Source organism: Pecten maximus, chromosome 5 (genome assembly GCF_902652985.1).
Source record: "Pecten maximus chromosome 5, xPecMax1.1, whole genome shotgun sequence".
NCBI classification, from domain to species: Eukaryota; Metazoa; Mollusca; class Bivalvia; order Pectinida; family Pectinidae; genus Pecten; species Pecten maximus.
In genome coordinates this window covers 6,049,241-6,071,100 of record NC_047019.1, presented here as the reverse complement: position 1 = coordinate 6,071,100, position 21,860 = coordinate 6,049,241, and the positions used below count along the sequence as shown (strand labels likewise).

Here is a 21,860-nt window from a genome sequence, read left to right as displayed (position 1 = left end):
ACAAAAAAAAACTGATACCATATATTATACGTGTAATATGAAATTTTATTCTTGACTCAATAACATTTTCTGTCAAGGAAGGGATTTTAATTCTATACGACCGATCTTCTTTAATGATTGTATTATAGTCCTAAAAAGCATCAGTTTCTTTCAATTTTTCTTTCAACACACACATAAACGTTCTCATATTCATTTACCATTATACTTCGTTTAATTTTATCAGGTTTATCATCCGATAGCTATTTTAAAAAAACCTTCCCAAGACTTAAATTAGTTCAGTACTAACATGCTTCATGTGTAGGAATATTAATTTTTGGTATAACTAGTGCATTTATTATAGCACTTTATCCATTCATAAATTTTATAGTCTATATTATCCCAGTTAATCTACTCTTTTACAACTCCTAACATCATGTTTTTGTTTTTGACCAACCAGATTTCTTCAGAGTATCCGATATACAATTATTATTAGTTATACACCCGTATACATTTCATAATACATTGTTCGAGCCCAAGACACAAAATATTCCACGAATCTAAAACGTTTTAAAGCCTTTAGCATAAAATCACGTTAAATAGTATCAAAAATCAATAAATCGGTTTTATGTATCCGTTTGGTCGGGGTCTTCCCCGAACACCAACTCTGGTTAGGGTGGGGTGTTTACATAGGGATTAAGGTGTGTTGATAGGGAGTTATAGTCTGTTACAGAAATGTTCTCAGTGTTAGAACACAGGTAAATCAGAACACAGGTAAATCAACTCACCTGATTCAAGATTTAAAGATTTTATTCACTATTCATAAAGTGTGTAACAAGAGTTCAATATGCCAAAATAATGTACAAAGCTGACATGGTAATAACGTGAAAAAGTGTATCTACTAACATAGTTATAAACAATGTTATCTCACTATACATATAATAACTACAATACAACATATGAAATAACATACTTATCTATTATCTACTTGAAATACAAAGTTTTTCTACAATTTCCAGGAAATGACTCACTCTAGATAATAATGACTTGTTACATATTTCAAACATACCTTCCATTTTAGTTAAACTTGGATTTATATAGTAATAATTTGGAATGTATCTGTGTCCAAACTCTGTCACTAAAATATCATTGCATTGAAATAAATAGTGGTATTCATCACCAATACCGTTATGACATAATAAGCAATTACGATCATTACGTGGTATACGAATTCATCTACCAGTTTCAACAGGTAACTTTAAATTTGAGATTCTAAATAATAATGCGCTCTTGGGAATTAAGCTTAATTAGATAAGACTCAATGTTAAACTGTTTTTTAAAGATAGAGTAAAATTGTCCACGAGACGGTGATTGGATAGTAGAAAACCAGTTTTGAATGAATTGGTCACATAAACGTCTTTAAAGCAGCGTTTTAAAAACAGTTTTATTTAATGTGCAAGGGGTTTGGTATATCCAAATGTTGTTAAAACCAGGATCATTAAGTATTTGTTTTATATAGCTAAGCCATTTAAAGTCTGCTACTTGATTTTCTTGCACTTTGTAGCCCTTCAGGAGATTCGGACATCAATACGGTATCATCTGTATATAGAATAACAAATAATCTAACATATACACCAAGAGTATGTTCACATAAACTATCAATTTCTTGCTAACAAGAACCATTATTTTGTTGAAGATAATCTTCTAAATCGTTAAAGTATATAGAAAAAAAATGGTAACAAATTTTCGTCTTGTTTTAAACCCACGTTACACATGAACAAATCAGATGTCTCACTTCCGTTTCGAACACATGATTTAGTGTTATTATATAATTTATTGATAACTTGGACAATTTTACCCGTGAGGGAAGAGGTCTGCACTTTTCTCCATAATCCGATACGCCACACCGTATCAAACGCTTTTTAAAATCAATAAATGAACAGTATAGTTTTTTTTTATTTTTAGAGAAATAGATAGAGATAAGAACATGTAGTATGAAAATATTTTCAGTGGTTGCGTATCCTTTTCTAAAACCAGATTGTGCTCGAGATATACTACTTAGTTTTTTTGTGTTTTTGTTTTTTTAATTTACATGTTTACATATTTATATAATTTTAATCTAATATTGTCATTATAAATAGTAATATATATATTTAGTGCTTTGGTTTAGGGAACAGCTTCTGAATTTTATTTGTTTTTATATATATATTGTAATCTGATATTGTTACTATTGATAATAAAATATATAGTTAGGCATAGTGCTTTGGAAATTAGATTTTTTTATTTATATATTATATTTATAAATATTGTCATTTCATTTTTATTACTAGTAAAATCATCTATATGATAGTGCTTTGTATTAGAAAACTATATATCTGATTTATTTACCTGAGTTGACCCTTTTTTTTTACCTGAGTTGGTATTCCATATTGAACAGGCTATAACTAAACTTCAAAGAACTTCCTACAATAACACCTCCCTTTGTCTTCACCAGAGTTGGTGTTCGGGGAATGAGCCGTTTGGTCGATATGTATGATTTTTGGCATTATTTTTTAATACTTTAATTGCAATTTCATAAGTCACATTTAGCAGAGCGATAGGTTTCTAGATTTGTAAGAAGGCTTTATCATTTTTTTTTTTGTAGATTAATGACAGTATACCTATTTTTGTGATTCTGACATTTCACCTTCACTATGCCCTTCATTTAGTTAATCTTTCCAGTCACCTTAAAAGTCAATAAGTTGTAAGTTTGATAAACATGTACTTTAAACAGCCAACTATATAAATATGGAAGCAATAAACATATATGCACATATATTGGAACATGTACATACACATGCATAGTGTGCATGTATATACATATGCATACCAACCTTTTACATTTACATTTTTACTTTCTGATACATTATGCATATTGAGGTTAATTGCTGTCTTTTAGTGGAGAACTTAACACTTGCATATAAGGTTGACATCATACATGCATATACACAACATACAGATGCAGACATTTTATTTATACTTATACTTCAGTTTTGTATGTTTTGAATATATAAATATGTTTTTATCTTAATATGCACTTTACATATATGCACTTGAATGTTACATACACATTCAACCATATACACATACATGTATTTTACATGCCGGATTTCTATTTTCAGACATTTTGCACATCTTTTTATTTCTAAACAATTAGATGCATCTATACAATTACGTTTGATAGTTTCACACATACGTGTACATGTACAATATTGTAATAAAATATACACATAATTTAAGTGAACTCCAGAACTTAATCTTCCTTCTTTCAGAAATTTTGCATATGTATACATGTAGTTTGATGTACCAATACACTTATATATATATATTTTTTTTTTAAACAAAAAACTTAACGTTTGTTTTAAAATTATTATTCCGTCCGTAAGGATCAAATAACTGTTTTTATTGAATATATATGTATATATATATCACGGTACTTATATTTCCGCATCATTTACATCCATGCATGAACCTATACATGCATATGAGAAATGTGAAAGCATATGTTCATGCATATATTTATTTTATTTTTACATATGTAAGGTTTTTTTTTCTACACTTTAAAAAAAGTATAACTAGATATAATCACATACTTTATGTTACAATGCATGTATCCTAGTTACTTCCTTTTAAAAAAAAACCACAATAAATGTTTGTTTTGATACCTTAGTTTTGTTCAATAACAAAGTTCAACACAAAAAGCGTTTGTCTGCAGTTACCGAACACGGGGTAAGTGCTTTGTACTATCTATGTGACCTGCACTTGCACATGCAACTTAGTTTTTTTAGACTTGCAGAGGAAGAGATGGAGTTCTGTTCGAGTGCCCCCCCCCCCCCCCCCCCCCCCCCCCCCCCCCCCCCCTTTTTTTTCTCTCTTTACTTTAGTCTTTTTTTTTTTAGTCTTTTGAGTGCCTTTCGGGCTATAAGAAGTGTTTATGAACTCTTCAATAGAAAATCGATAGATCTTTTTGCCTTCAGATCTTTTCATTTTTTGTTCTTTCTGCGCTGTTCCTGTAAAGGCGTTGAGATGCTCGAACTTGCACGCGAGAAAGTCTCTTTTCTTATCTCATCATCACCTGAAGAGTCGCTGTCGCGAATTGCATCTGTGCATGTACTGGTGCCATCGTCAAACCTGTCAATGTCGTTGGGCTGTTCACATCGCGTTTCGCGTTCTTCCGGGGAATCCGAATTTAGTTGTTGGTCATCATTTGCTTGTATGTTTGGTGTGTCTTGCAGTAAAGTGTGATAGTCAAATATACGATGCCCTGACATGTTGAACTGCCTGTATACCCATACATTTCTACAGTCCCTAATCACACATGCCCTGCCTGTTTCTACATCTAGTCTTGGCATCTGCGAATGAAATAGAGGTTACACAACGAGTGGTTGTTGGATATGGAATTTATTTCACACGAGTAAGTTATTTTTTAAAAGTTACAAAAGACACGAGCTTTAGCGAGTGTTTTTTGCAACTTTCAAAAAATAACTTACGAGTGTGAAATAAATTCCATATCCAACAATTTCGAGTCGTGTGACCTGTTTCTACCACAATAATATCGGCTTGAATCAAAGGGAAACGTGGCCAAATATAATTTCGCGTATGCAAATAAAGTGTACCGGTGACGTCCGGGACCCGGTGATGTGACGTCATTAGATTATTGATGACGTCAATAACAATTGCAGCTTGGGTCAAAGTTCACCGTGTTAGCCAATCGAAATGCGTACAGAGTTTATACCACGTGTGGTATAAACAGATTGTTAATCAACAGCTGTAATGGTTAACTGATGGTCTGAGAGTTGAATAACACGGCGTATTGTGGTAGAAATAGAGGTTACACAACGAGTGGTTGTTGGATATGGAATTTATTTCACACGAGTAAGTTATTTTTTAAAAGTTACAAAAGACACGAGCTTTAGCGAGTGTTTTTTGCAACTTTTAAAAAATAACTTACGAGTGTGAAATAAATTCCATATCCAACAATCACGAGTCGTGTGACCTGTTTCTACCACAATAATATCGGCTTGAATCAAAGGGAAACGTGGCCAAGTATAATTTCGCGTATGTAAATAAAGTGTACCGGTGACGTCCGGGACCCGGTGATGTGACGTATTGTGGTAGAAATACGGTTTCATTATATTTACCGATTTCATACTTCTGAGGCGGGAGTGGTTAGATTGTCCGCTACCACTACAATGTCCCCTATGTCACAATTTGTGAGTTTATTGCCCACTCTCATCTTCTCACGATGCATAGACTTTATTACACACTTGTACATTGTTAGAGCTCTTTGATTTATCCGCTATAGACCGATAAGGGGTACTTTAGAAACACGGATTCAGTTTGTGTATTCTGGGTTGTTATCAGGACGCCTATGATTTGTGGACAATGAATGGACATTTTTTGCGTATGATCGTACCTGAAATCAGCAGTTTGGTCCGATTGTGCATGTTGTCCACATATATCCGCCACATTTTCAATGTTCGTTGCAAATACCACATCCATGGTTCACCTCTCTTTTCACCAATATCATTGCAAAGTTCCTTGTGTGTGAGCCGGTCCTTGCGCTTCGATTGAATCAGACCAAGAATGTATTTTTTCTAGTAAAAAGATTGGCGTAGTAGATCCGTATCCTTCTACAACATCCATTCCAGTATGGTCTCGGCTACTGGAAGCTTTGATGTTAGCAAAAGATGATTTGCCTTCCGTATTTCCCGCCATCTTGTCCTCCATTGTCTCGGATATATCTTGAGACATCAACATTTCTTCCAGGTTTTGGTAATTATCGCCACTCAGTTCAAGAAGATCTGTAGACCGGCACGATTATGTGCAGAAAACAATTGACGTAAATATTTATATAACTTACGTTATTTTGCAGTATTCCATGAAAAATACCGAAAACATCGAGGTGGAGAGAACATTCCAGTCATCTTAGTTCAGGGGCGATACCTCTTTTCTCTCTCTCATTGCAATGTATCGTATAATATACAAGTGTAGTATTTGAGCGGAAATGTCAAGTCTTATCTAAATTAGATTGTCTCGGCATATAACTGTTTTTTTACATTTAACAAAACCTTTTATTTTTTGTTTGTGTTTTTTGGATTTTTCTTCTTGGTTTTTTTCCAAGATCTGCTTTATTTGTTCCATTATGCCACACAGATCAACTTTTATTTTTTCCTAAATATGGCTATCATCACTGCAGAGATGTTGGGTTTGAGGTTTTCATTCCCATGAGTGTCATCTTTAATTCATATTTGAGAAATCCGTACGTATATGTAAATAAAGTTCGACCTGTAGGTATAGAATATATTGACATAGCCATCGAAGATAAGACAGCTGCTATTAAAATATTCAAGAGCTGTCCACTGAATAGCCTTTGGCCAGCCGAAGCGATGTTTTAAACTCTTCATTCTGTGTATCATTTACTATAGACCTATATATATCTGTACTTGTTTACATGATAATGGCCAAAATGACAAAGTGACCAGAAAAATTGACAAATTTCCTCTATTTAATGTTTGTATTGCTTCCTTGCTAAAACTCTGCAGTTCCACATTATTTGCCAACAAGAAATGAAAAGAAAAACAAAATGGAAAAAAAAAAAACAAAAAAAAACAACAACATAAATTAGATCTTTAGTGATATTTATTTCATAACCAAAATAGATGACCAATTAGCTAAACGTTTTAATGCATTAACATTGTGGTTCAATATGTTTCCTGGATTCTAAATTTCAAACCAATGATCAATGATTTTCCGAACAAATATTGTAAGTAAAAAAATACATTGAAATTCGACCCATATCTACATTGATATATTTATTGATAGTAAACATTGTTGTTATTTCGAAATAATGGAATCAATTTTGTAATCACCTACCTTGCCGATAGGTTTCCCGGATGTTTCCATGGCAGCCTTAATTCCAACCCCGGCTGCCACGCCCAGTTCTGCTATCAGGTTGTGTCCACATGCGTGACCAATATCTGGCAGCGCGTCATATTCACACAACACCGCCACATGTGGACCCGCGCTATCGTCACCGAATGTGGCCCGGAAAGCCGTGTCGAGTTTGTACTTCCTCTCCACGTGAAATCCTTGATTATCCAGGAAATCAGTCAGTATTGTGTGAGCATGGTGCTCCTTATAGTTCAATTCTGGGTTTTTCCATAATTCCTGACTGATATTGTTTAGTTCCGAAGCTACCCCGTCGATCGCTTCACAAGCAACTTTCTTTAACTCCGCCATGTTTTGTGCCGTTGTGACTAATGCTGTACTGTTGTAATGTTACCGTATATAACGGATATTGAGTCGCCGTTAATGATAAGTAATGTAATAAGTATGATAGGTATAGAATATATATGAATTTCCTGTCGTAGTTGTACTCGACGAATTTAAATAAATAAATGAATAAATAAATAAATATTAGTATATATGTATCGAATTATACAACAAATCTCGTCATAAGTTAGTTGATGGTATGGCGCTCGTGTCTTGATCACTGAGGTAAACATTGTTTATTTTATTACTATGGTATGATGATCCAGATTCTACTACAATAAAGAAGAATCCATTTTCTAAACATTTTCGTTCTGTTGTAATTAGTTCTGTAGAAAGTCGATTTTGGGAGTTTTCGCTATACATTCATAGGAAACCAACATTTGGTAATTTTCCGAGTAGGTCGTTGTTATCTTGTTATCCCTCATTTCATTCGACATAAGTTGATAACGACAGATGTTACCGACATTTTCATTGGTCAATGAAATCGTTGGAATCTGTGCTGTTTGTTATTACTATTATGTTATGTTATTCTCTTGGGTTCTCCTAAATATTATCTGATGAACAAAATGGCTATATTTTTCAATATGTTCAAAATTTTATTAAATCCAGTAAATCGATTTAAGGTCATCTCTCTCTCTCTCTCTCTCTCTCTCTCTCTCTCTCTCTCTCTCTCTCTAGGTCGTATATACTCTAGAGCGCATTTAACTAATACAAACATGTTCAGGTATACAATCTAAAACTGTGTAAACATTTGTAACAGCAGAACATTTTAAATATTCCATCCAAACACGGTTCGTGTGTTTCCGTCAACCTATAAACATCGGGAAAATTGGCCAATTGATGAATATCCCAAACGAAAATTGTAATTTATTTTGCTGCTAGAAATATGGCTAAATTTTTACCAATTTTATGTAGAATTGATAATTTTATATTCATGTTTTTTATCGATTTGAAAGATATTTTTTATCTTAATGCGTTTCCTATGTAGCTCTGAAGTGGAATGAAAATATATCCTTTTTCATAATGTACTTACTAACATTTAGTGTAATTTAAACTTCCATTCTCAGTAAACAGTTAATTATTCCTTTGTTAACAAAATATGTTGATAACAACGGGATGCAAGGGCTTTTACTGTCAAATATACTGTAAAGTGTTTATTTTCGTCCGGATGGAGCCGTATGGGTAAAACAGGTTACGTAATGAGTTACATCCGACAAAGTGAAATATGGATTACAAGATACGTGTTTCCTTGTATGCCCGAGTGCAGAATATGAATATGATTTTATTTTGAGGTAAACAACAGGATATTACAAATAGACATTCTGTACCAGTGATTTATAAAATTCGCTTTCTCTTGCGATGCTTGACAGCACTGTTTCCCTCAAAGGATGAGAGGCAATGCATCAGACAAAGGGGGAAATCTCCTCTACGATCGAGACAATACTTTATTTCTATAGACATATTCATATGTCACTGATTTAAAATTAAAGTAAATAGAGGGATACGGTTTATGCCATGTGCTCTTATAAAAAGAATGAGTTTTGAATACACGTGATCGTTGATAAACAGTGAGTTCTGGATGGCTCATAGACAAACAATCAGTTATGAATACATGTGATCGTAGAGAATGATTTCTGAATACGTGTGATAATAGACAATGCGTTCTGAATACACGTGATCATAGACAATGAGGTCTGAATACACGTGATCATAGACAATGAGTTCTGAATGCACGTGATCATAAACAATGAGTTATGAATACACGTGATCATAGACAAACAATGAACTTCGAATATACGTGATAAAAGACAAACAATGAACTCAGAATACACGTGATCGTAGACAAACAATGAGCTCATAATACACTTGATCATAGACAAACAGTGAGTTTTGAATACACGTGATTGAAGACAAACAATAAACTCTGAATACACGTGATCACAGCAAACAATGAGTTCTGAACACTCTTGATCGCAGACAAACAATGAGTTCAGAATACACGTGATCACAGCAAACAATGAGTTCTTGTTACACGTAATTGTAGACAAATAATAAGTTCTGAATACACATGATCGTTCACAAATATTGCGTTATGAATACACGTGATCACAGACAAACAGTGAGTTCTGAACACACGTGGTTGTAGACAATGAGTTCTGAATACACGTGATCATAGACAATGAGTTCTGTATACACATGATCGTAGACAATGAGTTCTGAATACACGTGATCATAGACAAACAATGAGTTCTTGTTACACGTCATTGTAGACAAACAATGAGTTCTTGTTACACGTGATCACAGCAAACAATGAGTTCTTGTTACACGTCATTGTAGACAAACAATGAGTTCTTGTTACACGTCATTGTAGACAAACAATGAGTTCTTGTTACATGTGATTGTAGACAAACAATGAGTTCTGAATGCCCGTGATTGTTGACAAACAATAACTTCTGAATACACATAATCGTTCACAAACATTGCGTTCTGAATACACGTGATCATCGACAAACAATGAGTTCTGAATACACAGGATTACAGACAAACAATGAACTCTGAACACATGTGATCACGGCAAACATTGAGTTCTGAATATTCGTCATCATGGACCAACAATGAATACACGTGATTGTTGCAAACAGTGAACTCTGAATACACTTGATCGTAAACATACATTGAGTTCTGAACAAACGTGATCGTAGACAATGAGTTATGAATAAACGTGATCATAGACAAACATTGAACGCTGAACACACGTGATCATAGACAAGAATGAGTTCTGAACACGCGTGATCATAGACAAGGATGAATTCTGAATACACGTGATCGTTGACAATGTGTTCTGAATACACGTGATTGAAGACAACGTGTTCTGAATACACGTGATCGTAGACAATGAGTTCTGAATACACATGATCGTAAACAAACATTGAATTCTGAATGCACGTAATCGTAGACAAAAAAAATGAGTTTTGAATACACATGATCGTAGACAAACATTGCGTTCTGAATACACGTGATCTTCGGCAAACAATGAGTTCTGAATACACGTGAACACATACAATGAGTTCTGAATACACGTGAACACAGACAATGAGTTCTGAATACTCTTGAACACAGCAAACAATGAGTTCTGAATACACGCGATCACAGCAAACAATGAGTTCTGAATACTCTTGAACACAGCAAACAATGAGTTCTGAATACACGTTATCACAGCAAACACTGAGTTCTTGTGACACATGTTCGTAGACAAACAATGAGTTCTTGTTACACATGATCGTAGACAAACATTGCGTTCTTAATACACGTGATCATCGGCAACAATGAGTTCTGAATACACGTGATCACAGCAAACAATGAGTTCTTGTTACACATGATCGTAGACAAACATTGCGTTCTGAATACACGTGATCATCGGCAAACAATGAGTTCTGAAAACACGTGATCGTAGATAAACAATGAACTCTACGCACACGTGATAGTAGCTCTAAATGCTCTTAGACAATGATGTCTTTGTTTCTGAAACAACGGAGTTGACACTTGATCAAGTAATAAAACAAATAACATATTTACGTTTCTATATTCTATGAAATTTACAAGGAGTAGAAATTGTAACACCTTTATGATCATTATACCAGATTAATTTTTAATGTGTCATTATCTTTATTCTTTATTTCAGATATTAAATCTTTATTAATTGTAGGTCAATACTGGTGAATATATCTATTGATGAATATGATTGGACGTATACTTTGAGACCAAACTTTGTTGCAACAAAAGCACGTTTTCACAAATTAAATCATAGAACAAGACATTATTGGATGATAACGGCTTACCAACGCATAGTTTAAAGCGAGATGCAGTGATCCTAGAGACACAGGACATGTATGGGGGCACAAAATGGCTAAACACTTTATCGTCGAATGTTACACTGAAGCATCATAGAAATAACACAATACATTTCAATCAAAATTTGGACTTCTGTTTGAACTGCAACCCCTACTCAATTGTGTTATCTGATGATTTGATATACCTATATATCGTTAAAATATAATCGCCAGTGGTTTATCGAAGATGCTGAAGATTGTAACATGATTCAACAAGGCATTAAAATGCAATAGATTTAGCTTGTCGCTCGCATATATTAACTTACAATGCAATTTCTTCCTCAGTGTAAACTTTTTGAAAGGGTCAGGGAACAGAACCTTTGTAAGCAGCCTTGATTAATTTAATTGGTACCACATAGCCTAATAGTATGAAATCAGAGCTCATATTGTTAACTGACTTAATGATATACTATATTATCTGCCATTTAAATCTAAAACACATGCTTTCATAATGATGGTTATACGTGACACCTCTTAAACAAAGCACATACTACTTTGCCATGAAGTGCGATCATAGGGCTTTATGAAACCTAACATTTCTAAGTTCATCAGTTGACCTTATCCTAAGAATTTCCGGGTTTACATTAATCTTTGCTCTCTGATTTCATGTAATATGACATTACGAAAACGGAAGCACAATCACCGCCATCTTGTGGATTAAACAAATGGGTTAGTCTGATCCTTTGATATACATCAAAGAAATTTCAAGACCGCCATGCCAATTATTTGACAGACTTTGAACTTGGTTGTTACTCATGCATTAGTTCAAAGAGTGGTCACGTTTTTTGTTTTATCTTGATACCAATCATATAGCTTGTCGTCCGCTTTCGATTTTACCTTGACATATTCCAAGGATGCAGGAAGCGAAAGTGAAAGTATCCCTTTAAGTATCGAGGATGGGGTGACTGACAATATAATAAGTTTCCGTAAAGTGTTATCAGTTATATGACATGCTGCAAGTTTTGTCAACAGTGGTGTTCTCAATAATCACCAAATTTAGATTGCTAATGTATTGGTCCGAGTACATTTGTTGGTTAAGTGTATACTCTTTCTATAACTTATGCTATTATAATTCTCGTTAATTGTTACAGAATTTTTATTACAACTGCTATAACTCATTGCTGATTTGAATACAGCCAAACTTCGGTATCTCGAATTCTGATGACTCCAATACTCTGCTTAACTCAGAGTAATAATTCAGCTTCAACAAGAAAATCCTTATGAAATAAGCAAGGTTATCTCGAATATTCGGGACATACCGAAGTTTTCCATGATTTCATAATTAACTTCGAGATAACAAGGTTTTACTACCATATAAAGGTTTTTGTCTTACAGGCACGTGCTTATTAGAGAGTTTGCATGAGTGGTATTACAAACCGCATGTACAAAGAATATAATAGCATATTGCTTCAAGGATACGTAGCCTCCTTCCGACAATGCATCAGACAAAGACAGAAAATAATTAAAGGGGAAAGTAAAATTCTAAGATTTGCAGAAATCACAGTTGAACTAGGAGTAGTGGTTTGCCCTATTATTCAAATATTGAAATAAAGAAATATTGTTGACGCATTGTATTATTCTATGGCTGTATATGACCACTCATAACTTCAAGAACATGATTCTTACATATATGCTATAACAAATAATATAATACATATATGATATAACAAATAAAATGATACAGCTATGATATAACAAATAATATGATACAGATATGATATAATAAATAATAATATCCAGATATGATATAACAAATAAAATGATACAGATATGATGTAACAAATAATATAATACAGATATGATATAACAAATAATATAATACAGATATGATATAACAAAAAATGATACAGATATGATATAACAAATAATATAATACAGATATGATATAACAAATAAAATGATACAGATATGATATAACAAATAATATAATACAGATATGATATAACAAAAAAAATGATACAGATATGATATAACAAATAATATAATACAGATATGATATAACAAATAATATAATACAGATATGATATAACAAAAAAAATGATACAGATATGATATAACAAATAATATAATACAGATATGATATAACAAATAATATAATACAGATATGATATAACAAAAAATGATACAGATATGATATAACAAATAATATAATACAGATATGATATAACAAACAATATAATACAGATATGATATAAAAAAAATGATACAGATATGATATAACAAATAATATAATACATATAAGATATAACAAAAAAATGATACTGATATGATATAACAAATAATATAATACAGATATGATATAACAAATAATATAATACAGATATGATATAACAAATAATATAATACAGATATGATATAACAAATAATATAATACAGATATGATATAACAAATAATATAATACAGATATGATATAACAAAAAAATGATACAGATATGATATAACAAATAATATAATACAGATATGATATAACAAACAATATAATACAGATATGATATAACAAATAATATAATACAGATATGATATAACAAAAAAATGATACAGATATGATATAACAAATAATATAATACAGATATGACTAACAAAAATTGATACAGATATGATATAACAAATAATACAATACAGATATGATATAACAAATAATATTATACAGATATGATGTAACAAATAATATAATACAGATATGATATAACAAATAATATAATACAGATATGATATAACAAATAATATAATACAGATATGATATAACAAACAATATAATACAGATATGATATAACAAATAATATAATATAGATATGATATAACAAAAAATGATACAGATATGATATAACAAATAATATAATACAGATATGATATAACAAATAATATAATACAAATATGATATAATAAATAATATAATACAGATATGATATAACAAAAAAATGATACCGATGTGATATAACAAATAAAAGGATACAGATATGATATAATATTAAATAATATGAAGGTATGATATAACAAATAATACAATGCATATATGATAAAACATAAAATGTAATACATATATGATATTACAAATAATGTTATACATATATGATATAATAAATAAAATAATGCAGATATGATACAACAATAGTTCAGACAACAAAGAATATACAATATTCAAATATACATTTTGTAAAAACATAATCTAGTGCACAATAGCTCTCCCTACATTTCTACAGCTGTTTCGAGAACGTTAAACCCAATATTCAACAACCGATTTTAGCTACATTGCATTTCAGAATAAACTCACGTTTATCTCCTGAATCATTCTAAAACAAGATATAGATCATTAGATTCCATTCTGTTTAAGGTTTATTGTAAAGGATTGTTGTACGTTAGACACACTAAATGCTATTTTAGTTTAGTTAGGCTTTGGCGGAGTGAAATGAAATTCGGAACGGAAGGAGTTGTAACATTATATATATTTGCAAACGAGTGAAGACAGTAGCTTATCATGAATTTCCGCTTCATAGTTCTTTCTTTGGTTGACGTCGCAACGTATGTCACATATGACGTCACAGTTTTCATAATCGAAACATATAGCCAATAACAGGTCTGCAAAATGCCACAATAGATAAAACAACAAACAAACAAAGCAACAAACAAACAAGCGAACAAACAAACAAATGCATTTACTTTTATTTTGAAAATGAAAACAGTGTGTATTAGTGTCCTATTAAAACTACTTAATCTTAATGTGAAATAAAACATACAAACTTGTTATCACATAAATGTATACTAGGAGGATGAAAAGCTTTTAGAATACATCAGAAGCACATGCCGTGAATAACATACTTTTAAGTAGAGGACTCTCAACAAGACGCTGGCGATGACAGAGAAATGCGATTAATTGAGATTTAAATGAGACACTTAAAGAAATGTATTCTTAAATCAATGGTATGCAGGTGAAAATAAAATATAGAACACAAATTGTATTCTGTAGGTATTATTGCATACTCCAGCTTTCTAACTAATCAGCTAGAAGTAATGAAGTACCCTTACTTCATCTACCTATGTTGAGGGTGATTCGACATTCAACGACTTCTCGAGATTTTCCTTGACAAATTGTGTCTATAAATGGGAAGGCTAACAACATATGTTTTTAAAAGATACAAGTTGATAAGGATAATTGTTCGTTTTATGACCAACATCACGATCTCCCTTGGAAGTATGTTTCCTTATGCGATACGAAGCCGGTTTCTGATGTTTGTTGATACGCTTGATGGCTACATTGTCATCATCCAAGTTCAAGACTTAACCTGGATTTGCATGGCGTGTGTCGTCAATAAAGCTGAAAATGCTTACTTTATGGACCACCTTATCTTAATATACCTGTACTGTTTCCGTTTACATTTAAAATTTCCAATTGTTTTATTGATTTTTGTTTGGATTTACGGATTTGTTTACAAGTTTTATGAGAACTCGTATAATACAATACCACCTTACAAACTTTATTGGTCAGGTGGCAATGACCTATATTCTGTTCTATTCATGATAATATTATATATGGTTTATTATGATAATATTATGATAATTATTAACTAAAGATTTGATAGCATGTGATTGTGAAGAGAATGTGTTAGTATTACGAACACACGGCTTATTGAATTTACATTTTCAAAGCTGAATTTACTTTTTCAATGGACTGTCAATGTGTGATGTTAATCGGACACCAACAGTGTTGTATTCACACAAATATGGAAACGAAAATCAATAGTTTTGAATTCACCCAAATATGGAACTGAACATCAATAGTGTTGAATTTACCCGAACATGGAAACGGAAATCAACAGTTTGGCATTCATCCCAAAACAAGGTGGTCATAGAAGAGTAAAATAAAAGATAATATTTTTGAAGTCACCGCAAGACAGACTAGTGACGTGTTGGTGAAGTGAAAGTTCTAAGATATGACATCTAGTGGTTCTAGTATACATTTATACGGTTGGTTTATCGGTGCATCATGAATTAAACTGCTCTCTATCAATATATACATATCAATCTGATAATTATCTCCCTTTGACCGGAAAAGGGTTTATATATATGCTGGTCTGTGTTCAGGTCATCTCATATACTGTTCCGTAGAGAACAGTGGTATTAATCAAATCTAGATGGAATAGATGACGTCCAAAACATGGATGTCGGGTCATTTGAAAAGATTGAAGATTTGTGTTTTGTAGTTCTCATTTTTATGCATTTTAATATGAGGTTTCTTTCTATTAAAATGAAGGGGAGGTGTGCTAAAAATGCAGTGTTAAAGATTCAATCGTTTCACTATCAAACTATCAAAGCGTATTAGGTATCATCCCTGCTATATTCGTTCTGGAAAGAGGTTGACCCAGTACAAACCGGCACCCACCGGTTTCTTGGCTTGGTTACCTGCGTAAAAATGCATAACCAACATATTCCACCATTTTGGACAGTATTGTTTAAGACATCTAAAAACACCAAAAACGAACAGGAAATCTATCTTCCGCTTGACAAGGTCTAATAAAGCACATACTACGTAATAAGAAGGCCTCTATCTATCAAATGGACTATAATGATCCAATTAAATGAAATATAAAGATATATATTTTATTTAGATCTATACAATTATATGCTAACTTGGGACTGGTATATAATCAGCTATGGACGGCAAGTAAAATAAACAGTATATTTTTATACTATATATTATTATATATTATTGACAATATAATTATTTCGTTTCGTTAATGTAAGTGTGAATTCTGATACCGTAATTTGGAAAAACATTCCATATTTGGACCAAGGCCATTTCCAATTGGCTGAAATAGGTAAAGGTAAAATTTAATTGTTCAAGGAAAGGGCCGTGGGGCTGGGACTGTAGTCATCATCTCCACTCTCTCCTCTGCATCAAGACGACGTCTTGGATTTGTTAGAAATTTTTCCTCCGAAAACAGTGAAAATTCCCCTGCCTCCTCCCCTTCATTAGTAAGCAATTGTCTCAATTTACATGGGTTATTTTTATACTATTATTATTTAGATCAGCTTTATCAGCTGAGCATTGTAAAATGTTGTTCCAAAAATATGTGTTTTGTATGTGAAACCTTACTAAGACCATTGTCTTTTGTTGTATCATATCTTTTTCATGTTTGATTCAAACTGCTTTTCAGCAGATTTAGGTCAATTTGTTGCTTGTTTAATTTCAGGGTCACTTGAGGCCAAAAGAGTATTGTTTATATATGTACTAAACAATGTGTATTTTAATCTGTTGCATTTCATGCAATCAATTCATTGTGGTTATGAATGAGTGAGTAAACACTTACCAGCTGGCCTCGAGTTTAGATAAATCCTACTCCCTCTTAACCTAATAAAGGTGAGAGGTTGGGGCAGCCCGCTTGCAGCACACTTGAGGTGTTAAATAAAGCTTATGTTTGATGTTATTGTACCATTTTAAAGTGATGCAGACTCTGATGGCGGTAGCTGTTGCCACATCTTCACTCAAAAATCTTTTATGAGGCTTAGAAATATTTTGAATCATTCTTAACTTCATGTAATAAAATCCAGCAACCTTATCAAAGTTAGCAATTTACGCAAACACCTGTCTGTTTGTTGTCTATTTTGAGTAAACAAAGCTTCACTGCATGTTAAGGGACATGACAATGATAAGGGAGACCAGGAAAATCAGTTAACAGGTCAAATATATTCTTTATTTATTTTTCAATTTTGTTTCCTGTCTTCGATAATGTTATCTGTAGATAAATTAATATTCACGAAATATAGGAATTTATGACTCACAAAATATGAATCTCAAATCATCCGAAAGCATTTTGTGATATTTAAACTTGTGTTGCATTGGCTCGATTATTTGCGGATATGCAGTTTCAGGGGAAGAGATTCCATCAAGCATTCCAAATGTCGTGCTTGAACTATTGTCTCAATGTTCTGTTTTTTGTGTTACGTTTTTTTGCTATCGATGTGTTAGATTCATTTGGTGCACTACTTACGTAAGTAAAGTAATATTCATATTTTGTGACGTCATGACTTATAGATGGTCTCAGACCACAATTTATCTACCTCTATATTCTACCAAAGAATAAAAACAAGATTAAAATATTCCAAAACTTTGCAAAATAACTGTGTTCACATCACGTTGTAGAACTATTTAAGCTGAACCCTACAGTGAGCTGGAAAGTACCTCATGATCGGCATTTAAGAAAGATATTTCGATTTAAGTGTCAGCACCCCAACATATTATAGGAATATCCGGAAAATTACAACAATATTACTACTCAAGCCTTATAACTCCCTGTGTCCTACCACACAAACAAACATGGAAATTGTGCCAGAACAAAATTATATCACTAGAATATATATTGCACTATAATTCTATGCTAAAATTATGCACATATCTGCAACAGCTAAGTCAGGAAAAATGTTTAGTAACAGTCCTGAAATAATCATATGTACTACATTTATGTACAACGACCCGGAAGTATAATTGTGATCTAGATCTGAGGCCAAATGTTGGATAGACATCGAGAAGGCAGGAACTACGTAAAGGTCAGTGTGTAAATGTTTGGTTTGCTACTCGAACGCAATGCTCAAATCATAAAACTTAATTAGCTTTGAATTAATGCAGTGTTTAGGGGATCTTCCTGGAACAGAGTTCAAGCTCACGTTCCAGCTCGTCTCTGTCTTTACCCTGTATACATTGTTCAGGGATCTGGCTAGCTCGAGTTTATGCTGACCCTGCCGCCATAGCCCCTGATATCATGTCTGGTGTAGACTTTGTGTCGGGGCTAGCGGAATTTCTAACTAGGATCTGGTATCAACAATCGAGGATAAGTTGGGTGAAGCTCTCTGGGTCTTTCAGTAGATGTTGTTTTGTTGGTTTAATAAACTTGTTGAGTTATTGTGTTGCATAGCTTTCTGATGTCTTTCAGTCTGCTACATTGATCTCTGCTTCATGGATCTGAAACTCGTCTGTTGTAAAGACACACGTTCATTCTAATATTTTTCTTTTACAATGTTGCTGCTTGTTTCCAGATAGTGCAAACCATGATTTGTACAGGAGGATTTTAACTGTCAGTTCTGATATGTAAATGTTCGTGTTTTGGAAAATATTCAAAAAAAATATTTAATTTAAACCTTGATTTAAAAAATTGTCATTTTCTTCGGTATACAAAAGCAAATACTGAACGACCGGAACAGGCCTAGAGTAAATCTCTGCAGAAAGAAGTCACTTGAAAGCTTGTAAAAGGTGGTTTTTATGTTATGATCAGTGTGATCAGTATATGCAGAGAGTATCAATTTTTCCTGCCTTCAGCATTCATCATAAGTTTGTCTCTTTTCTTTTAAATTTGATATACGATGCATCACACATTTGACACAACTGTCATTCTGGCGACAAAAACCACAGAATTATGAAAGTATGTATCAGGGAGAATACCTGGATTTTATGAGTTGCCATATAAGAATGACAGTGAACAGGGAACCAGGTAAATACTTTACCATAGGTGTTCTGTGTACTGCCATATAAAAGGGAAAATATTCACAAATCAGATGGAAAACCAAGGGGTATATCTGGTTATGTGTGTTGTCATGTTAGAATAACAATGCACAGAGGCAGCCCAATATCCAGGGATACATCTGGCTTTATGTGCTAGTATTTATTATCAGGGGTGGTTATTTCGTCCTGTGTGTTGCAAATATTTCTACTATTCACTTAACCAGATAATGACAAACCTACCAGGGTATCCGGCTCTGATTTTTGAAAATCCACAGAACCAGAAAATGACATACCCTAGCATGAATCTGGATCTCTGTGTAGCAGTGGTTCAGAAACAGACTAAATTCCAAGGGGTAGACATCTGTTTGTTGTGATGTTAGTAGGATAATTCACAGAACCAGAAAATGTTCTACCTGGGGTGAACATGGCTCTTTGTGCAGCATTGATAGTATACAATTCACAGAAGCAGATGTTATACCTAGGGGTGAACCTGGTTCATGTGTAGCATTGTTATTGGACGATTCACAGAACAAGATAATGTCATACCTAGGGTGCACCTGGTTCATGTGTAGCATGGTTAGTGGACAATTCACAGAACCAGATAATGTCATACCTAGGGTTGAATCTAGATCTATGTTTCAATTATACAGAAACAAATAATGATTTATCCAGGGGTATACATGGTTTTCTGTGTTGCCATTGTAGGATACAAATTCATAGAATCAGATAATGACATTCCCAGGAATATACATCAGGTTCGGTTTTGTTGTGTTGTTAGAATGACAATTCACAGAGAACCAGATGATAACCCAATCGTATATCCTGTTATGTATGTTGTCATGTAAGGAGGATTATTTTCATACACAGATGGCATACCAAGGGTTTTGGTTGTTGTCATGTTAGAATTATAATGCACAAAGGCAGTGAATGATATACCAGGGGTATGTCAGGTTTTGTGTTGTAGCATTTGAGGATGACATTTCACAGAGACATATAATGACTCACCCAGGGGTATATCTGTTACTTTGTGATACAATTTCAAAAGGAAAATTTCCAGGAATTTAAAATGACATACCCAGAGGTGTCTATGATTCTGTGTGTTGCTTGCTATCTTTGGAAGATTATTCACATTGCCAGATAATGACCTACCAAGAATGAACCTGGTATTGCATATTGTAATTTTAGGAGGATTATTCACAAAAGGAGATACTGAAATATATATGAGTGGATCTCGTTCTGTGTGTTGCCATGCCAGGATGAAATATCACAGAACCAGTGACTAATCCAGGGGTACATATAGTTTTGTGTTGCCATGTTAGAAGACTATTCCTAGAATCAGGTAATGAGATTCTCAGGAGTATACACTATGTTATGTCTGTTGTCATGTTAAAATGGCAGTGTACAACACTAGATAATGACTTATCGGGGTTATATTTGGAACACCAGATTCTGTTTGCTGTCATGCTAGAATGGCAGTGTACAACACCAGATAAAGACTTATCCAGGGGTATATCTGGTTATGTGTGCTGTATTTTTAACAGACAATTCACAGTACCAGATAATGTTATACCTAGGGGTGAATCTGGTTATGTGTTTTTCAATTTCAGAGAACTAGGTAAGGAGTTATCCAGGGATATATCTGGCTCTATGTACTAGTATTTGAGGTTGATTCACTCAGGGGTGGTTCATCTCGTCATGTGTGTTGCAAATGTTAGTCCTGTTCACTTAACCAGATAATGACAAACCTACGGTGTACCTCTGCATTTTAAAAATCCACAAAACTAGATAATGAAATAACTTAGCATGAATCTGGTTCTGTGTGCAGCAGTGGTTCAGAAACAGATTAGATTCAAAGGGGTAGACATCTGTTTGTTGTGATGTTAGTAGGATAATTCACAGAACCAGATAATGTTCTACCTAGGGGTGAATGTGGCTCTATGTGCTGCACTTTTAGCACAGTGTATACAATTCATAGAACCAGATAAAATCATACCTAGGTATGAACCTTGCTCTGTGTCTCAATTATACCTAACTAGATGATGACTTATGCAGGGGTTGCAATGTCAGGATGGAAGACCAGGATCGGTTTGTTGTGATGTTAGTAAGACAATTCACAGAACCAGATAATTACTTATCCAGGGGTATGTATGGTTGTTTGTGTTGCCATTGCAGGATACAATTAGACAGA

General features: G+C 33.2%; 1 protein-coding gene across 1 annotated transcript in view; it reads right to left on the bottom strand.

The window, feature by feature from the left end:
- Positions 1-7,287, bottom strand: part of LOC117326727 (peptidase M20 domain-containing protein 2-like) — a 10,267-nt gene extending 2,980 nt beyond the window's left edge. The window contains exon 1 of the mRNA XM_033883449.1: positions 6,892-7,287. Within this exon, the coding sequence (XP_033739340.1) occupies positions 6,892-7,257 (366 nt within the window). The 5' untranslated portion in view covers positions 7,258-7,287. The remainder of the gene's footprint in view (positions 1-6,891) is intronic.
- Positions 7,288-21,860: the final 14,573 nt, after the last annotated feature.